The sequence below is a fragment of the Mustela putorius genome, unplaced genomic scaffold (genome assembly GCF_011764305.1).
Source record: "Mustela putorius furo isolate JIRA1106 unplaced genomic scaffold, ASM1176430v1.1 tig00003834_pilon_pilon_pilon, whole genome shotgun sequence".
Taxonomy (NCBI): domain Eukaryota; kingdom Metazoa; phylum Chordata; class Mammalia; order Carnivora; family Mustelidae; genus Mustela; species Mustela putorius.
Window position 1 is genome coordinate 39,004,684 of NW_025421987.1, and position 15,508 is coordinate 39,020,191.

Consider the following 15,508-nt stretch of genomic DNA (forward strand, 5'->3'; position numbering starts at 1 on the left):
ACCCAAAGTCATAGGACTAAGTGGTAGATTATATACAAGAGTGGACAGAATTGATAAATTATTTAGTTTAAGAAGTGGGAACTATAGTTTTATCTTTTCTTGTTCAGATACCAATCTTTTAAATTCTTGCATTTTAGTAAGAAAGTTACCTTTTTATGAATGTTAGCAGTTTATTGACCTAATATTTGTAAATGGTCTATTTGGGCAGGTAAAATTATGTAATGCAGTGATTCAAATGGAAATTTTTTTTCTTTTTGTTTCCTTTTATTTTTTATTTTTTTATTTATTATTATTATTTTTTAAGATTATTTATTTATTTATTTGACAGGCAGAAATTACAAGTAGGCAGAGAGAGAGAGGAGGAAGCAGGCTCCCCGCCGAGCAGAGAGCCCGACGCGGGGCTCGATCCCAGGACCCTGGGATCATGACCTGAGCCGAAGGCAGAGGATTTAACCCACTGAGCCACCCAGGCGCCCCCCTTTTATTTTTTTAATTGTATAACGTCCCTCAAGTTATGGCAGTGTACCTTGTGCCACTGAATTTTCAAAATGTACCTTTTTTTTTTTTTTTACTGTGCTTCAAATAAATAGAAAAAATAGTTCTAAAAAAAAGTAGGAACCAAATGGACTAGGAGATTTTTCTTATCTATATATCTGAAAAAAATGATATAAGATTATGATAATGCAAGAAAGCAAAACAGTTTGGTCTAAGGAAGGAAATAGAGGATAAGTAGTTATCATTAAGTAGTTATCATTAGGCCATATATTATGTATATAATTCTATTTGGAAAATCTCCTCGATATAGTCTTGTTATGAAAAGTTTTGCTTCATGGAGAGTGTTACATAGCAACATTTCAATTTATTAACTGGAAAATAGCACTTTAAAAATTTTCTATAAAAAGTATAAATGCCCAAAATATTATTTGTTTGACTTTTTTTTTTTTTTTTTTTTTTTTTTTTTTAGCAAATCAAACATATAACTGAGCTTTCTCATCCTTAAAAATAACTACTCAATCATGAAAAGTCACTAACTATGGGGTCGGAAGGATGAAACACTGAGAGACTGTATTTAGTGCTGTCACTTGTCAGATTTTCTCATAAAAGCCTATTTTAAAACGTGACTTTGCAAAATCAGTTAAATGCAGAGGAAGAGATGGGGCTAAAAGCAAACATAGAATTATAGATTGAAACATGCTATTTTTTTTCTATAGCATTCAAAGCAAAGTTAAGTTTTAACATGGGTGTTTTACATCTATAATTAGTAGAAATTAAGCATTTCTGGATTTTTTTTAGAAGACTATGAAAGATATGATTTGAAATTAAGATCCTTAAAATAAATTGATCTCTGAAATCCACTTGAATTTTTGAAAGATTTATTCATTTATTTATTTTTAGAGAGAGAGGAAGTGTGTGCATGAGTAGGGGGGGAGGGGGAGGGGCAGAGAGAGAATCTTCAAGCAGACGCCCTGCGGAGAATGGAGCCCATGACTCATAAGATCTTAATCTGAGCCAAAACCAAGAGTCACTCATTTAACTGACTGAGACACTTAGGGGCCCCCACTTGCATTTTTTTTTAAGGCTTTATGTATACTTGGCTCATATGGGCACCAAATCATGCCTCTTTGGAAAGTTCAGAATAAATAAAGTTTTAATCTTTTTCATAAGTTTTAAAGATTATTGTAATAAACTACGTGTAGATAAATATTTACCTATTTCAAGCTCCTTTTCTGAGTAAATATTGATAAAATTGTATTTCCTGTAAGATAAAGTTTTTAAACATTTTATTTCATTAGAGAGAGAGCATGTGCCTGTATGGGGGTGCAGAGGGAGAAGGAGAAACTCTAAGCAGACTCCATGCTGAGCACGGAGCCCAATGTGCGGTTTTATCTCAGGACCCTGAGATCAGACTCAACAGGCTGAGCCACCCACATGCCCCTGTAAGATAGTTTGTAAAGGCACCTTGTTCAACCTCTAATTACCTATTTTTATTATATTGTAGCAAAGAGTGAAACAAAAATAATATATGAAATAGGGTTGGTGTCCCTTTAGTTTGCTTTAATCATAGCAGGTGCCAACAGATCTTCATGACAGATCCTGTCACCCACCCCCACTTGTTTTTAATGACACTGAAATTATCTCACCATTTTTCTTTGCAGTTTTTCTTTACATCTTTTGGTGCCAGAGATAGAAGTTACCTCAGTATCTTTAGGTTGTGGCAGAATGTACTATTAGACAAGGTAAGTGTTCATACCAGAGGCAGGTGCTTCTTATAATAGCAGCCTCCCAATGTGTACCTCCACAGTGTTTGCAAGTTGAATTTTTCTGGAGTTAATTTGACTAGACTATACAAATTCCACGATGAACCACGAAGCAAAACAGAAACCATAGTTATGTTAAGATGTTAATTTTACAGTAAGTCTCCCTTTTATTTGCAGGGAATATTGTCCAAGGCCCATAGTGGATGCCTGAAATTGCACATAGTACTGAACTCAATACATATGCTATGTTTTTCCTATACATCCATACCTATGATAAAATTTCACTTATAAATGAGGCACAGTAATAGATTCATAAAAATAACTAATAATAAAATAGAATAATTATAACAGTATACCATAATAAAACTTATGTGAATGTGGTATCTCTCTCGCTCTCAAGATATCTTATTGTACTGTACTTCTTCTTGTGATGATATGAGATAATGAAATGACTGCATGATGCAATGAGGTAAGGTATATGACAGGCATTGTGATGTATTGTTAGGTACTACTGACATTCTGATGGTGTGTCAGAAGGAGGACAATCTGCTTCCTGACTGTGGTTGACTGTGGGAACTGAAAGGGGGGGGAAGTGAACCTGTGGATAAGGTGGGGGGACTACTGAAATCCCCAGGGTAACCATCAAGAAAATAACTTTAAAAATATGGTAAAAGAAACATCAAGGGAATTAAAACTGGTACACTAGAACTATCTGTTTAACTGGTATGAAGGCAGTAATGGAGGAAGAGAGGGACAAAAAGACACAAGATATATAGAAAATATAAAAATGGCAGACATTATATTTAAATCATTAAACATAGATTAAGCACTTAAATCAGAAGGCAGAAGTAGGCAGAAAGAATGAAAAAAAAAAAAGACATGCTCTGACTCTATGCTGTCTGTTTGAAACATGTTAAAGATACAAACAGATGGAAAAAAAGACACTATTACAAATAGTATCCAAAAAATAGCTGAAGTGACTGCAGTAGAATCAGACAAAATAGACTTTGAGATAAAAATAAAGATAAGGAATGATATTTTATCATAATAAAAGGGTCAATCCATCTGGAATGTATAACAATCATAAACTTACATCTGATAACAGAACCTGTGTGTGTGTGTGTGTGTGTGTGTGTGTGTACGTATACTCCTAATAACAGAACCCTAAAATACATCAAACAGAACTAGAATGAAGGGGGAAATAGATAATTTTATTAATACCTAATAATAGTTGGAGATTTCAATACCCTACTTTTAATGATGGGTAGAATAACCACAGAGATCAACAAGGAGATAGAAAATTTGAACAAAACTATAAACTAACTAGAACTAAAAAACATCTATGAGACTCTCAAAGGAGAATATACATCTTTCTCAAGTACACATGGAACACTCTCCTGAGAGACCGTATGCTAGGTCATAGAAGCAAACTTAATAAATGCAAAAGGATTGAAATAATATAATGGACTGTACAGTGAATGAAATTAAAAGTCAATAACAGAAATTTGGCAATTCATAAAAAGTGGATATTAAACAAAACATTCCTAAATAACCAATGAGTGAAAGAAGAAATCACAAGAGAAATTAGAACATACTTCAAGTTAAATGAAAACAAAAACATAACATACCAGAACTCATTGGGTACAGTTAAAGCAATGAATAGAGGAGATTTTATAACTATAAATATCCATATTAAAAAAAGGATTGATCTCAGGGTGCCTGGGTGGCTCAGTTGTTAAGCATCTGCCTTCGGCTCAGGTCATGATTCCAGGGCCCTGGGATCAAGCCCCACATTGGGCTTCCTGCTCATCAGGAAGCCTGCTGCTCTCTCTCCCACCCCCCCTCCTTGTGTTCTCTCTCTTGCTGTGTCTCTCTGTCAAATTAAAAAAAAAAAAAATCAATAACCTAACTTTCCACCTTAAGTGTTAGGGCAAAGAAAACAAACTAAAGACAAACAGAAGCAAGGAAATGCTAAAGACTAGAACCGAATGAATGAAATAGAGAATAGAAAAACAGGCAGTCAACAGAATGAAAAGTTCTTTCTTTGAAAAGATCAGTGAGGTTTAACTAGACTGACCAAGAAAAAAGATTAAAATTATTACATTCAGAAGTGAAATTGATAACATTACTATTGACCTTACAAAATGAAAAGGGTTCATACTATGGACATTTTATGCCAACAAATTAGTTAACCTAAGTGAAATGGACAATTGTGACTAGAAAGTCATAAATCATTGCAACTGACTCAAGTAAGAATAAAAAATCTGAATAAGCCTATAACAAGGAAAGAGATTGAATTAGCAATAAAAAAAATCTACCCACAAAGAAAAACTCAGGCCCAGATGGCTTCAATGGTAAATTCTGCCAAATGTTTACAGTAGAATTAACATCAATCCTTCATAAAGTATTTCAAAAAATAGAGGAGGAGAGAATACTTCACAACTCAGTCCAAGAGGCCATTATTACCTTCATAACCAAGTCCAGACAAAGAACTTCACAAGAAACTTATAGGGCAATATTTATGTTCACTGTGTCTATGTTCATTTTGTCTATGAATATAGACATAAAAATCCTCAGCAAAACCTAAGTAATTTAGTGAAGCAAATCCAGCAACATATAAAAACAATTTTAAAACAGTTAAATGCCATGACTAGATAGGATTTATACAAGGTTGATTGAACATATGAAAAGCATTCAATGGGGGCACCTGGGTGGCTCAGTGGAGCCCTCTGCCTTCGCCTCTGGGTCATGATCTCAGGGTCCTGGGATCTAGCCCTGCATTGGGCTCTCTGCTCTGCAGGGAGCCTGTCCCCTCCTCTCTCTGGCTGCCTTTCTGCCTACTTGTGATCTCTCTTTCAAATAAATAGATACAATCTTTTTAAAAAAAAAATCATTCAATGTAATACACTATATTAGTAGAATAAAGGACAAAACCCACATGATCATCACAGTCAAAAAAAAAAAAAAAAGGTGACAATATCCAACATAAAGAAAAACAAAACCAAAACCAAAGTAGGACTAGCAGGGAATTTCTTTGACTTGATAAAGCTTACAGCTAACATACTTAATGGTAAGAGACTAATGCTTCCCCACCTTAGGTCGGGAACAAGACAAGAGTGTCCTTTCTTGCCATTTCTATTCAACATTGTATTGAAGGTTCTGACTTCATTAGGGAAGGGAAAATAGGCAAGAAAAAGAAGTAAAAGTCATTCAGATTAAAAATGAAGAAATAAAACTATATTCACTGGCAGATGATATGGTTTTGTATTTGTAAAATTCTAAGGAAATCATTAGAAACCCATTAGAACTTACAAGTTCAGGAAGTTGCAGAATATATGATCAAAATACAAAAATCAATTATATTTTATACACTGACAGTGAACAGTCCCAAAATTAAAAAAAATGATTCACTTATAATAATATAAAAAAGAATAAAATACTTGGGAATAAACTTAACAAAAGAACTTTAAGATGAACACGGGAAGTTAAAATAGTTAATAAAAGAAACTAAAGAAGACAAGTGAAAAAAATCTCATGCTCATGGGTCAGAAGACGATATGGTTAAGATGGCAATATTCCCCATTTACCAGGTTGATCTGCAGATTCACTGCAAACCCTATCAAAATCCCAACTGGCATTTATTTATTTATTTATTTAGTCTTTTAAAAAATTTTTTTAATTGAAAAGCAGATCGTAAAATTCATATGAAATGCAAGGTACCCAGAATAGTCAAAACAGTCTTGAAAAAGAGCAAAATTGAATTAATTAGTCTGTTACGGCTGCCATAACAAAATACTACAGACCTGGCAGCTTAAACAACATAAATCTATTTTCTAATGCTTCTGGAAGCTGGAAGTCCCAGATCGTGGAACAGACAAGGTGAATTTCTGGTGAGACCCATCTCATTGGCTTGCAGCCTTCTCATTGTGTCCTCACATGGCTTTCCCTCTATTCATGCACATTCTTGGTGGCTCTTCCTCTTACATGAATACCAGTCCTATTAGGGTAGGGCGCCCTCACAACTCTGTCTTAGTTGGGGCTGCAATAACAAAATGCTATAGACAGGGTGACTGAAACGACAGAAATTTATTTCCTCATAGTTCTAGAGGCTGGAAGTCTGAGATTGGGGTGACAGCTTTGGTGGGGTTCTGGTGAGAACACTTCTTGGCCTTCTCATTGTGTTCTGACACAGCCGGGAAGGAAAGAGAGAGCCAGAGCCAGAGCCAGAGCCAGAGCCAGAGCCAGAGCAAGCTAACTCTCTGGTGTCTTCCTATAAGGGCACTAATCGCATCATGAGAGTCCCACCCTCATTTACCTCATCTAAACCTAATTATCTCCCAGAAGCCCTACTCCAAATGTTGGGAGTTTGAGTTTCAACATGAATTTTGAGGGGAAACAATTCAGTCCATAGCAACCTCATTAACCTTAATTTTCTCCTTAAGGTCCCTACCTCCAAATTAGTCACGTTGGGGGTTTAGGGCATTACATACCAATTTTTTTTTTTTAAGATTTTATTTATTTATTTGACAGAGAGAGATCACAAGTAGGCAGAGAGGCAGGCAGAGAGAGAGAGAGGAGGAAGCAGACTCCCTGCCAAGCAGAGAGCCTGATGCGGGACTCGATCCCAGGACCCTGAGATCATGACCTGAGCCGAAGGCAGCGGCTTAACCAACTGAGCCACCCAGGCACCCATTACATACCAATTTTACGGGAATGCAATTCAGTCTGTACTATTGGAGGACTTGCACTTTTTGTTTTGATGTTTACTACAAAGCTGCAATAATGAAGGCAGTAGGTTTACTGATGTAGGTCTAAACATACACGTTAATGGAATAGAATTGAGAGTCCAGAAATACAATCTTACACTTATCAGCCCTAATTTGATTTTTGACAAGGGTGCCAAAACAGTGACACAGGAAAAGAAGTCTTTTCATCAAATGGTACTGGAATAACTAAATGATCCATACAAAAGAATGAGTTTTGATTCCTACTTCAGGCCATATACAAATATTAAATCAAAATGGATCATAGACCCAAAGGTATGATCTTAAAGTATAAAACTTTCAGAAGAAACTGTAGCTATAAATCTTAATGACTTTTGGATTAGACAGTAGTTTCTTAGATATGACACCAAAAGCTCAAGTGACAAAAGAAAAAAGTAGATAAATTGGATTTCATCAAAATTAAAAACTTTTATGCATGAAGGTGTCCATCAAGAAAGTGAAAAGACAACACATTAGATTGGGAGAAAGTATTTGCAAGTTATATATCTGATCAGGCATTTATATCCAGAACATATCAAGAACTCTAACAACTCAACAAGAAAAAGACAAATAGCCCATTAAGAAAATGCACAAAGGATTCGAAAAGTCATTCCGCCAAGGAGGATATACAAATGGCCAATAAGTGCAGGCAAAGATGTGCAATGTCTTCAGCTACTGGGGGAACATAAAACCACAATGAGATACTACTTCACAACCCCTGGGATGGCTGAAATAGACATTAACAAATGTTGAGGATATGGAGTAATGAAATCTCTCACACATTCTGGTGGGGTTGTTAAATTATGAAAACTTTGAAGAATAGTTTGGGAGTTTCTCAAAATGTTAAACATAGTTACTGCATGATCCCGCAATTCCACTCCTAGGTTTTTATGCAAGAAAATTGGAAGTGTGTGCTCACACAGATACTTGCACTTGAAGATTCTTAGCATTACTCATAAAGCCCCAAAGTGGAAACATCCTAAATGTTCATCAACTGATGAATGGTGAGAAAAATGTATATTCACACAATAGAATATTATTCATCAATAAAAAGGAGTGAAGTACCAATACATATTACAACATAGATGAACCTTGAAGCATTATCATATGTGAAAAAAACCCATCCCCAAAAAACATATACTGTATGATTCTGCTTTTATGAAATGTCCAGAGTAGGCAAATTCACAGAAGTAGAAAGTAAATTTGTTTCCAGGAGGAGGGAGGAATGAAAAGTTGACTGCTAATGGATTTGGGTGACTTTGGGCAGATGAAATGTTCTAAAAGTTGTGATAGTTGTACAGCTCAGGATATGTGAAAAATTCTGAATTGTACACTTAAAGTGAGTTTTGTTCTATGTTATTTATAGTTCAATAAATCTATTTTTTTTTAAATGGCTTGGAGGGTGGAGTAGAGATTTCCTTTGCTGCTGAAGCTCAAACACCACATGCCAGAACTCTATCTTCTCTCTTCCCGACTCTCCAGCTAAGTCCCTCACTGGAGTGGACAAATTGTGGCCTTCTTGGCTCTTAGGGTTGAATGTTTTTCCAACTTTGGGCCAGCTGCTGTGGTCAGGGACTTCCAAACAGTGCCCCACTGGGATGCTTTCACTTCCCAGAGTGCTGGGGGTAGGAAGTGGCCTGGAAGTCCCCAAATGGTGGGTGAGGGTGGGAGTGGGGGAGTTTCCCAAACCCAGCCCCTCCTCCCTCCTCAAGGGACTAGAACTGGCAGCAAAGCACCATGTCCAAGCTTGTCCCACTCTCCTGAGTCTTTCTTGGCATTTGGGCATTCTGCCTCCTTGGAACCCCATATCCATGGTCCCGGACAGGGTGATGCGGGCAGGTCCCGGACAGGGTGATGCGGGCCTCAAAGTGAGGAGTCTGGTGGCCTGCAGCAGCCACTGGCAAGAGTATGAAGTGGCTGCATTAAGGCTTGCTGCCCTACAGCTCTGTGTTGCCCTTTCCAGGTTGTGCTGCAGGAAGCCTCTTTCTGGGCTTAGGCCCACCATGTTCGGATGCATTGCTACAGTTACAGTGGGCTGCTCTTAATGGCATAGGGTGAAAACTCCAGTGTTGCCCTAGAGACCTGGCTAGTGCTACTCTCCAGGGCCAAGGTTTTTGAGTGGTCTGGAAATACCCCAGGTGCATTTCCCTAATTCTAATAAGGAGCCAAAGACTGCTACTGCATTTGGTTATGCACCTGATCTGAGTGTCCCTCCCCAAATCCAGTTTGTGCTTATCACAGATGAGAAAGTTGTGATACATCCTTATGAAAACAACTCCAGGAAAGTGATAAAGTTCAGGTTTACAGATGAGCCAAGGAAGAAACTGAGATCTGAATTTTAATGAAAAAATTGAAAAATTTCTTTGGTTTTTAAAAAAGATTTTATTTATTTATTTGAGAGAGAGAGAGAGAGAGTGAGCCTGAGAGAGAGCATGAAAGGGGGGAGGGGCAGAGGGAGAAACAGCCTTCCTTGCTGAACAGGGAGCCCAATATGGGTCTGGATGTAGGACTGGATCCCAGGACCCTGGGACCATGATTAGAGCAAAGGCAGGTGCTTAACCTACTGAGACACCCAGGTGCCCCATCCTTTGTTTTTTAAAGTGGTAAAGCCACATTGGTTAGATTTCTTGATCTTTTGTAATACTATTAAAAAACCCCCCACAAAATCCATAAAATGCACAGCATAACTACAGAGTTCTATAAAACAACACAAGTCTTTTGAATAATGTCATATTTATTAAAAATATTTTAAGAGACTTTAAGTTCAGAATATTATATTCATATTTACTTGTAATTAGGAATCTGAGAGTAATAGTAAATATGTCTACTTAGCTTACTTTTTATATGAGAAGGCCTTAAAGCACATTAATCTAGAAAAAAGATGAAGGTAAATATAACAAAATGATTTTAAAATCGCATGTGTCTCTCTGTGTGTGTTTTGTATGTGTTTTATTGATTTCTCCAATAAAATAAATCCACATAAAGGGAAAAAAAATGGAGACAAGTATGGTTCCTTGAGAAAGAATGCTTTTAAAAGTACATTTTTCCCCCCAAGGTGCCTGGGTGGCTCAGTTGGTTAAGTGTCTGCCTTTGGCTAACGTCATGGTCCCCAGGTCCTGGGAACAAAACCTGAGTGGGGTTCTCTGCTCAGCAGGAGTCTGCTTCTCACTCTCCCTCTGCCCTTCCCCCTCATGTCCTTTCTCTCTCAAATGAATAAATGAAATATTTTTTTAAATTTATTTTTTATTTATTTTCAGCACAACAATATTCATTATTTTTTTAAAGATTTTTTATTTATTTGACAGATATCGCAAGCAGGCAGAGAGGCAGACAGAGAGAGAGGGGTAAGCAGGCTCCCCGCTGAGCACAGAGCCCGATGCGGGACTCAGTCCCAGGACCCTGAGATCATGACCTGAGCTGAAGGCAGCGGCTTAACCCACTGAGCCACCCAGGTGCCCACAGTATTCATTATTTTTGCACCATTCCCAATGCTCCATGCAATCCGTGCCCTCTATAATACCCATCACCTGGTACCCCGACCTCCCACCCCCCCCCCGCCCCTTCAAAACCCTTAGATTGTTTTTCAGAGTCCATAGTCTCTCATGGTTCACCTCCTCTTCCAATTTCCCCCAACTCCCTTCTCCTTTCTAACTCCCCATGTCCTCCATGCTATTTGTTATGCTCCACAAATAAGTGAAACCATATAATTGACTCTCTCTGCTTGACTTATTTCACTCAGCATAATAAAATCTTTTTTAAAAAAAATAAAAGTACATTTTTTTAATTCATGGTTTCCTCTGATGTATTGCTTCAGAAAGAACAGTTTATTTCAGATATTTGACTTAGTTTAACATAAATCCTCAATGTTGCAACATGTGTTTAAACGGTCACTATGCTTATTTGTGCAGTAATATAATGCAAGTCAGTTTAGTTCACAGCCTTTGAGCTTAGCACCCTTTTTCTTGACAGCACGTTGAGTATCTGGGATTTGTGCAGCCAAAAGACAGTGGCAGCTCCATTCTTCCATACAAATAATGGATAGTTTCTGTCTTTTGTAAATAACTGTGCAACCATGGTTTAAGGTAAGACTCTAGGCCCCTCCTCCCCTCAGCTATTTTGTTTAGTTTAAAGCTCTTACCCCGTCCATGCTCTACATCAGAGCCCAACAATCTTGCCACCTGTTTTTCTATGGCCCACAAAGAGGGATATGGCTTTACATTTTTATTTTATTTTATTTATTATTTATTTTCTTTTTAGGGGAGTGAGGGGCAGAGGGAGAAGGAAAGAAAGAACCTTAAGCAGGCTCCATGTCCAGCATGAGGCTGAATGTGGGGCTTGATCTCAAGACCCTGAGATCATGACCTGGGCCGAAATCAAGAGTTGCATACTTAATGGACTGACCATCCAGGGCCCCTAGCTTTACGTTTTTAAACAAATAAAAAAAGGAATAATATTTCATGACAGAAGGATATTTCACGACAACTCAAATTTCACTGTTTATTAATAAAATGTTACCGAAACATAGCCATGCCCATTTGTTTATGTATCACTTGGCTGCTTTCATACTGCAGTGGCAGAGCTGAGTAGTTGCAGCAGAGATGGAATGGTCCACAAGGCCCAAACTATTTGCTATATAGCCTTTCACAGAAAGTTTTTTTTTTTTTTTTTAAGATTTTATTTATTTGTCAGAGAGAGAGAGGGAGAGAGCAAGCACAGGCAGACGGAATGGCAGGCAGAGGCAGAGGGAGAAGCAGGCTCCCTGCTGAGCAAGGAGCCGGATGTGGGACTCGATCCCAGGACGCTGGGATCATGACCTGAGCCGAAGGCACCTGATTAACCAACTGAGCCACCCAGGCGTCCCAATATAGCCTTTCACAGAAAGTTTTTGACCTCAGAACAATATTACAGCCAAATTTATCTTTCTAAAAAATGCGTACCTACTAATATTAGCTTCCTGCTTAATACCCATTTCTCTTGGAATAAAAATGTACAATTTTTTTATAGGGATCCCATGATCTGACAGTAGCCCACCACTCCGGCTTCATCGCAGTACATTTTCCTTGTTCTTAAGTGTTCTGCCTTTTTGTTTTGCTTCGTTTGTTTTTTTCCCTGCACAAGATCTTCAGACTTCGTCTTTGTGCCTGCCTCTTTCCCACCCCTCAGTCTGAAGCGATACTCATTAATAAAACTAAGTCTAAGTCAGGTCGATTCCTTCACCTTCCTATAGCACCTTGTGCTTTTCCTTTATAACATTCATTACCCTTCTACTTTTTTGTTCTATTTCTGTTCTTTTCATTTGAGTATAAACATCTTGAAGGTAAGGACTATGTCTGTCTTGCTCATCGTTTTATGTCCAGTGGCGAATGCAGTGTTTACTGTAGAGCTGGTTTGGCGTACATCTTGATGTACTCACTGTCTTCTGGCACTCTGGCCATAGTGCCCTTTATTCTCAAAAGAGGACAGTAAGTTAAAGAGTTGTATTATAAATAGATGACGCTCAATAAATACTTTTTTGTCGCTCTCGCCAGCAAGAACGACCAGGAAACACGGAGTGACAAGCTTGCGAATCTTTATTGTTCTCCCCTTACCGGGATGTTTACCCCTATTTATATCCTCTCTCCTCCAATCAGCAGGCTCTACACGTGAAAGAGAGCATGATCAACACTTAGCATGATAAAAGGCACGCAGTGTCCGGGGGCTTCCTGTTCTGGGCATAACCACTCATTTTTCAGGTGGTGCGCAAGTCCTCTGGTTAGCCGCAGGCGCAAGCGCCATGTTGTCTGCTATGTACATAGCTGCTCCCGGCACTTTTTGACTCAATTTAGTAAAACCTCAATGATTTAGACTCCTGATAATCATTACATTTAAGTAACAATACTTCTCTGCTCAAGGAAAAGGCAAATGATGGGAAGAAAACACAGACTTTTAATTACAGAAAGAGCATTCAAGGTATGCCCTAAGTTCAATGTTCATTTGACTCAATTTCTTAAATCCCTATGTGCCATGAGAACAAATGATTAGACAAACTAAAGAATCTTCAATTGCCAAAAGAGTGCTATTTTCTGTGTACTTGAATTATTACAAAAACAAGTTGTAGGGACACTAGGGTGTCTCAGTTTGTTAAGTGTCTGCCTTCAGCTCAGGTCATGATCCTGGGGTCCTGGATCCAAGGATCCAAGGCTCCTTGCAAGGAGGGAGCCTGTGTCTCCCTCTGCCTGTCCCTCCCACGGCTTGTGGGTGCGCTCTCTCTGACAAATAAATAAAATCCTTTAAAAAAAAAAAAAGAAAAAACAAGATGTATATATAAGGTTATTACTTTTAACAGGCTTAAAAATTTTGTTAAAAGCTCAAATCTTAATTTTGATCCTTTCATGTTCCTAGTGATATAATATTATTGGATTTAGGATTATTGATACAATACTGGCAGGATGAAAATGTTCTTTCAGTGAGATAATAATGGTCTCTCTTGCCAGTACATAGGGGCTTCTATGAAACTAGCTCTTGATGCAAATTTAAGAGTACATTTGAGAGTGATTATTATTATTTTTTCCTTGAGAGAGAGAGAGAGAGAGAGAGAATGCTAGTGGGCAGAGAGGGAGAGGGAGAGAGAGAACACCATATATCCTCCATATTCAGAATGGAGTGTGAAGTGGGACTCAATCTCACGACTTTGAGATCAAGACCTGAGTCAAAATCAAGAGTTGGACCTTGAATAAGCCACCCAGGTGCCCTGAGAGAGTGATGAAAGAGTGATTATTTAAATCCAGGGCCTCTGGGACGCCTGGGTGGCTCAGTTGGTTGGACGACTGCCTTCGGCTCAGGTCATGATCCTGGAGTCCCAGGATCGAATCCCGCATCGGGCTCCCAGCTGCATGGGGAGTCTGCTTCTCTCTCTGACCTTCTCCTCGTTCATGCTCTCTCTCACTGTCTCTCTCTCAAGTAAATAAATAAAATCTTAAAAAAAAAAAAAATCCAGGGCCTCTAACAGCAGAAATCTGTACATGTTTAAAATTCTAAATGAGACAGAATGGTTTTCAGACTTACTCCCTAAGGGCAGAAGGAGGAATATGTGGCAGAATTGGGGACAAGGTGATAAGAGGTGCTCTTCAGATGTATACAGACCCCACCTCCAAATTATGGTATCTGTCATTCCAGCTTCTATTTTGGGAATAGGTAATAGGAGAATGACAATAGGGTGTTCTGTTCCTCAGGGGTGTTGGGGGGAAAATGGGTTTAAAACAGTTGATTGATTGTGTTAGTATATATAAAGAAGGAATATATCAGTCTGAAGGGGGTTTGGCTGGACTTAGGCCAAGAACTTAGGACTTAGGACAGAAAAATAGAGTCACAGAGGCAGACTGTGATCACTAGACAATGTACAGAGATGAATCATCAGGCCATACCAACATCACAATTGGTCCTTGAAAACTGTCCACCTTTGCTCTGATTCCATGCTTATCATGCAAGTTTCTGATTACTAATACCTGGTGCCAAGGTGTTGAGGCACCCAGTGTGGCAGAAGGAAAGACTTCGGATGATTAGAAAGGCCTGCTCCCCTATTGTCCGTGAGTGTATTTGCCACTGAGTGAGTATATGCCTTCTGGGAGTGTGGCTTGTTAACGTCAGCCGCTCTGAGCGCGGCTTCAGGGTGCCGACAGTGCTGAGGCCCTTCTCCAAAAGGTGGTCAGATGATGAAGTTAATGTCAAATTCTGAGACCTTTTGGAGGAGTGTCATCCATCCTTCTGTAGACTCCTTAGCCTTATCAAATCCCCTTGCTTTTTGGGGGGCTTCTCCCCAGTGATCACTTCTTTTGGAATTACTTGGAAATCTGGAAGTTTTCTAGTAGTGCAACATTCAAACCTAACTGGAAAAAATAAATGTAAAATTGCTAACTATTTTAGTCACATTTTCTATAAAATAGCGTGGTAAGGGGGAAATATGTGTATTCTTATGTTGTTCCCTCTTGTTTACCTTTTTGATTAGTAGAACTCCTCCACCTCTTTTCCCTTGGTCAGTGAAGTGTATGTGTCCTTCTACCTGGTCCCCCAAGCCGGAAACCTGGAGGTATCCTTGTTTCTTACCTCTTCTTTTCCAGCCATGTCGTGTTTTTCATGAAGCCCCTCATCATTTCTAGCTTGAATCATTACAGTAGTCTTCTAATGATCTCTTTTTAACACTGTAATCTGTCTTTTAGATTGTTACTACAGTGATGATAGTTTTAAAAGTGTGTCTCTCAAAAAACACAGTGTTGAACTTTTTACTTTTCTATGTGAAATTAGTAGGTGGCTTATTATATTTTAACAGTGTAAACCCCATATTCTTTTTTTTTTTTTTTAAGATTTTATTTATTTATTGGACAGAGATCACAAGTGAGGGGTGGGGAAGCAGGCTCCCTGCTGAGCAGAGAGCACGATGTGGGACTCGATCCCAGGACCCTGGACTCATTACCTGAGCTGAAGGCAGAGGCTTTAACCCACTGAGCCACC

At 38.5% G+C, this 15,508-nt stretch overlaps 1 protein-coding gene across 4 annotated transcripts in view; it reads left to right on the forward strand.

The window, feature by feature from the left end:
* The window catches only part of GRAMD1C (GRAM domain containing 1C), a 90,934-nt gene that overhangs the window by 33,244 nt on the left and 42,182 nt on the right, over nucleotides 1–15,508 (forward strand). For 2 of the 4 annotated variants that reach the window (XM_045088405.1, XM_004761415.3), the window contains exon 6: nucleotides 2,157–2,237. In XM_045088405.1, the coding sequence (XP_044944340.1) occupies nucleotides 2,157–2,237 (81 nt within the window). Of the gene's footprint in view, nucleotides 1–2,156; nucleotides 2,238–14,493; nucleotides 14,607–15,508 lie in introns of those variants that run through there. The other 2 variants (XM_013060948.2, XM_013060947.2) reach the window with 2 other exon arrangements.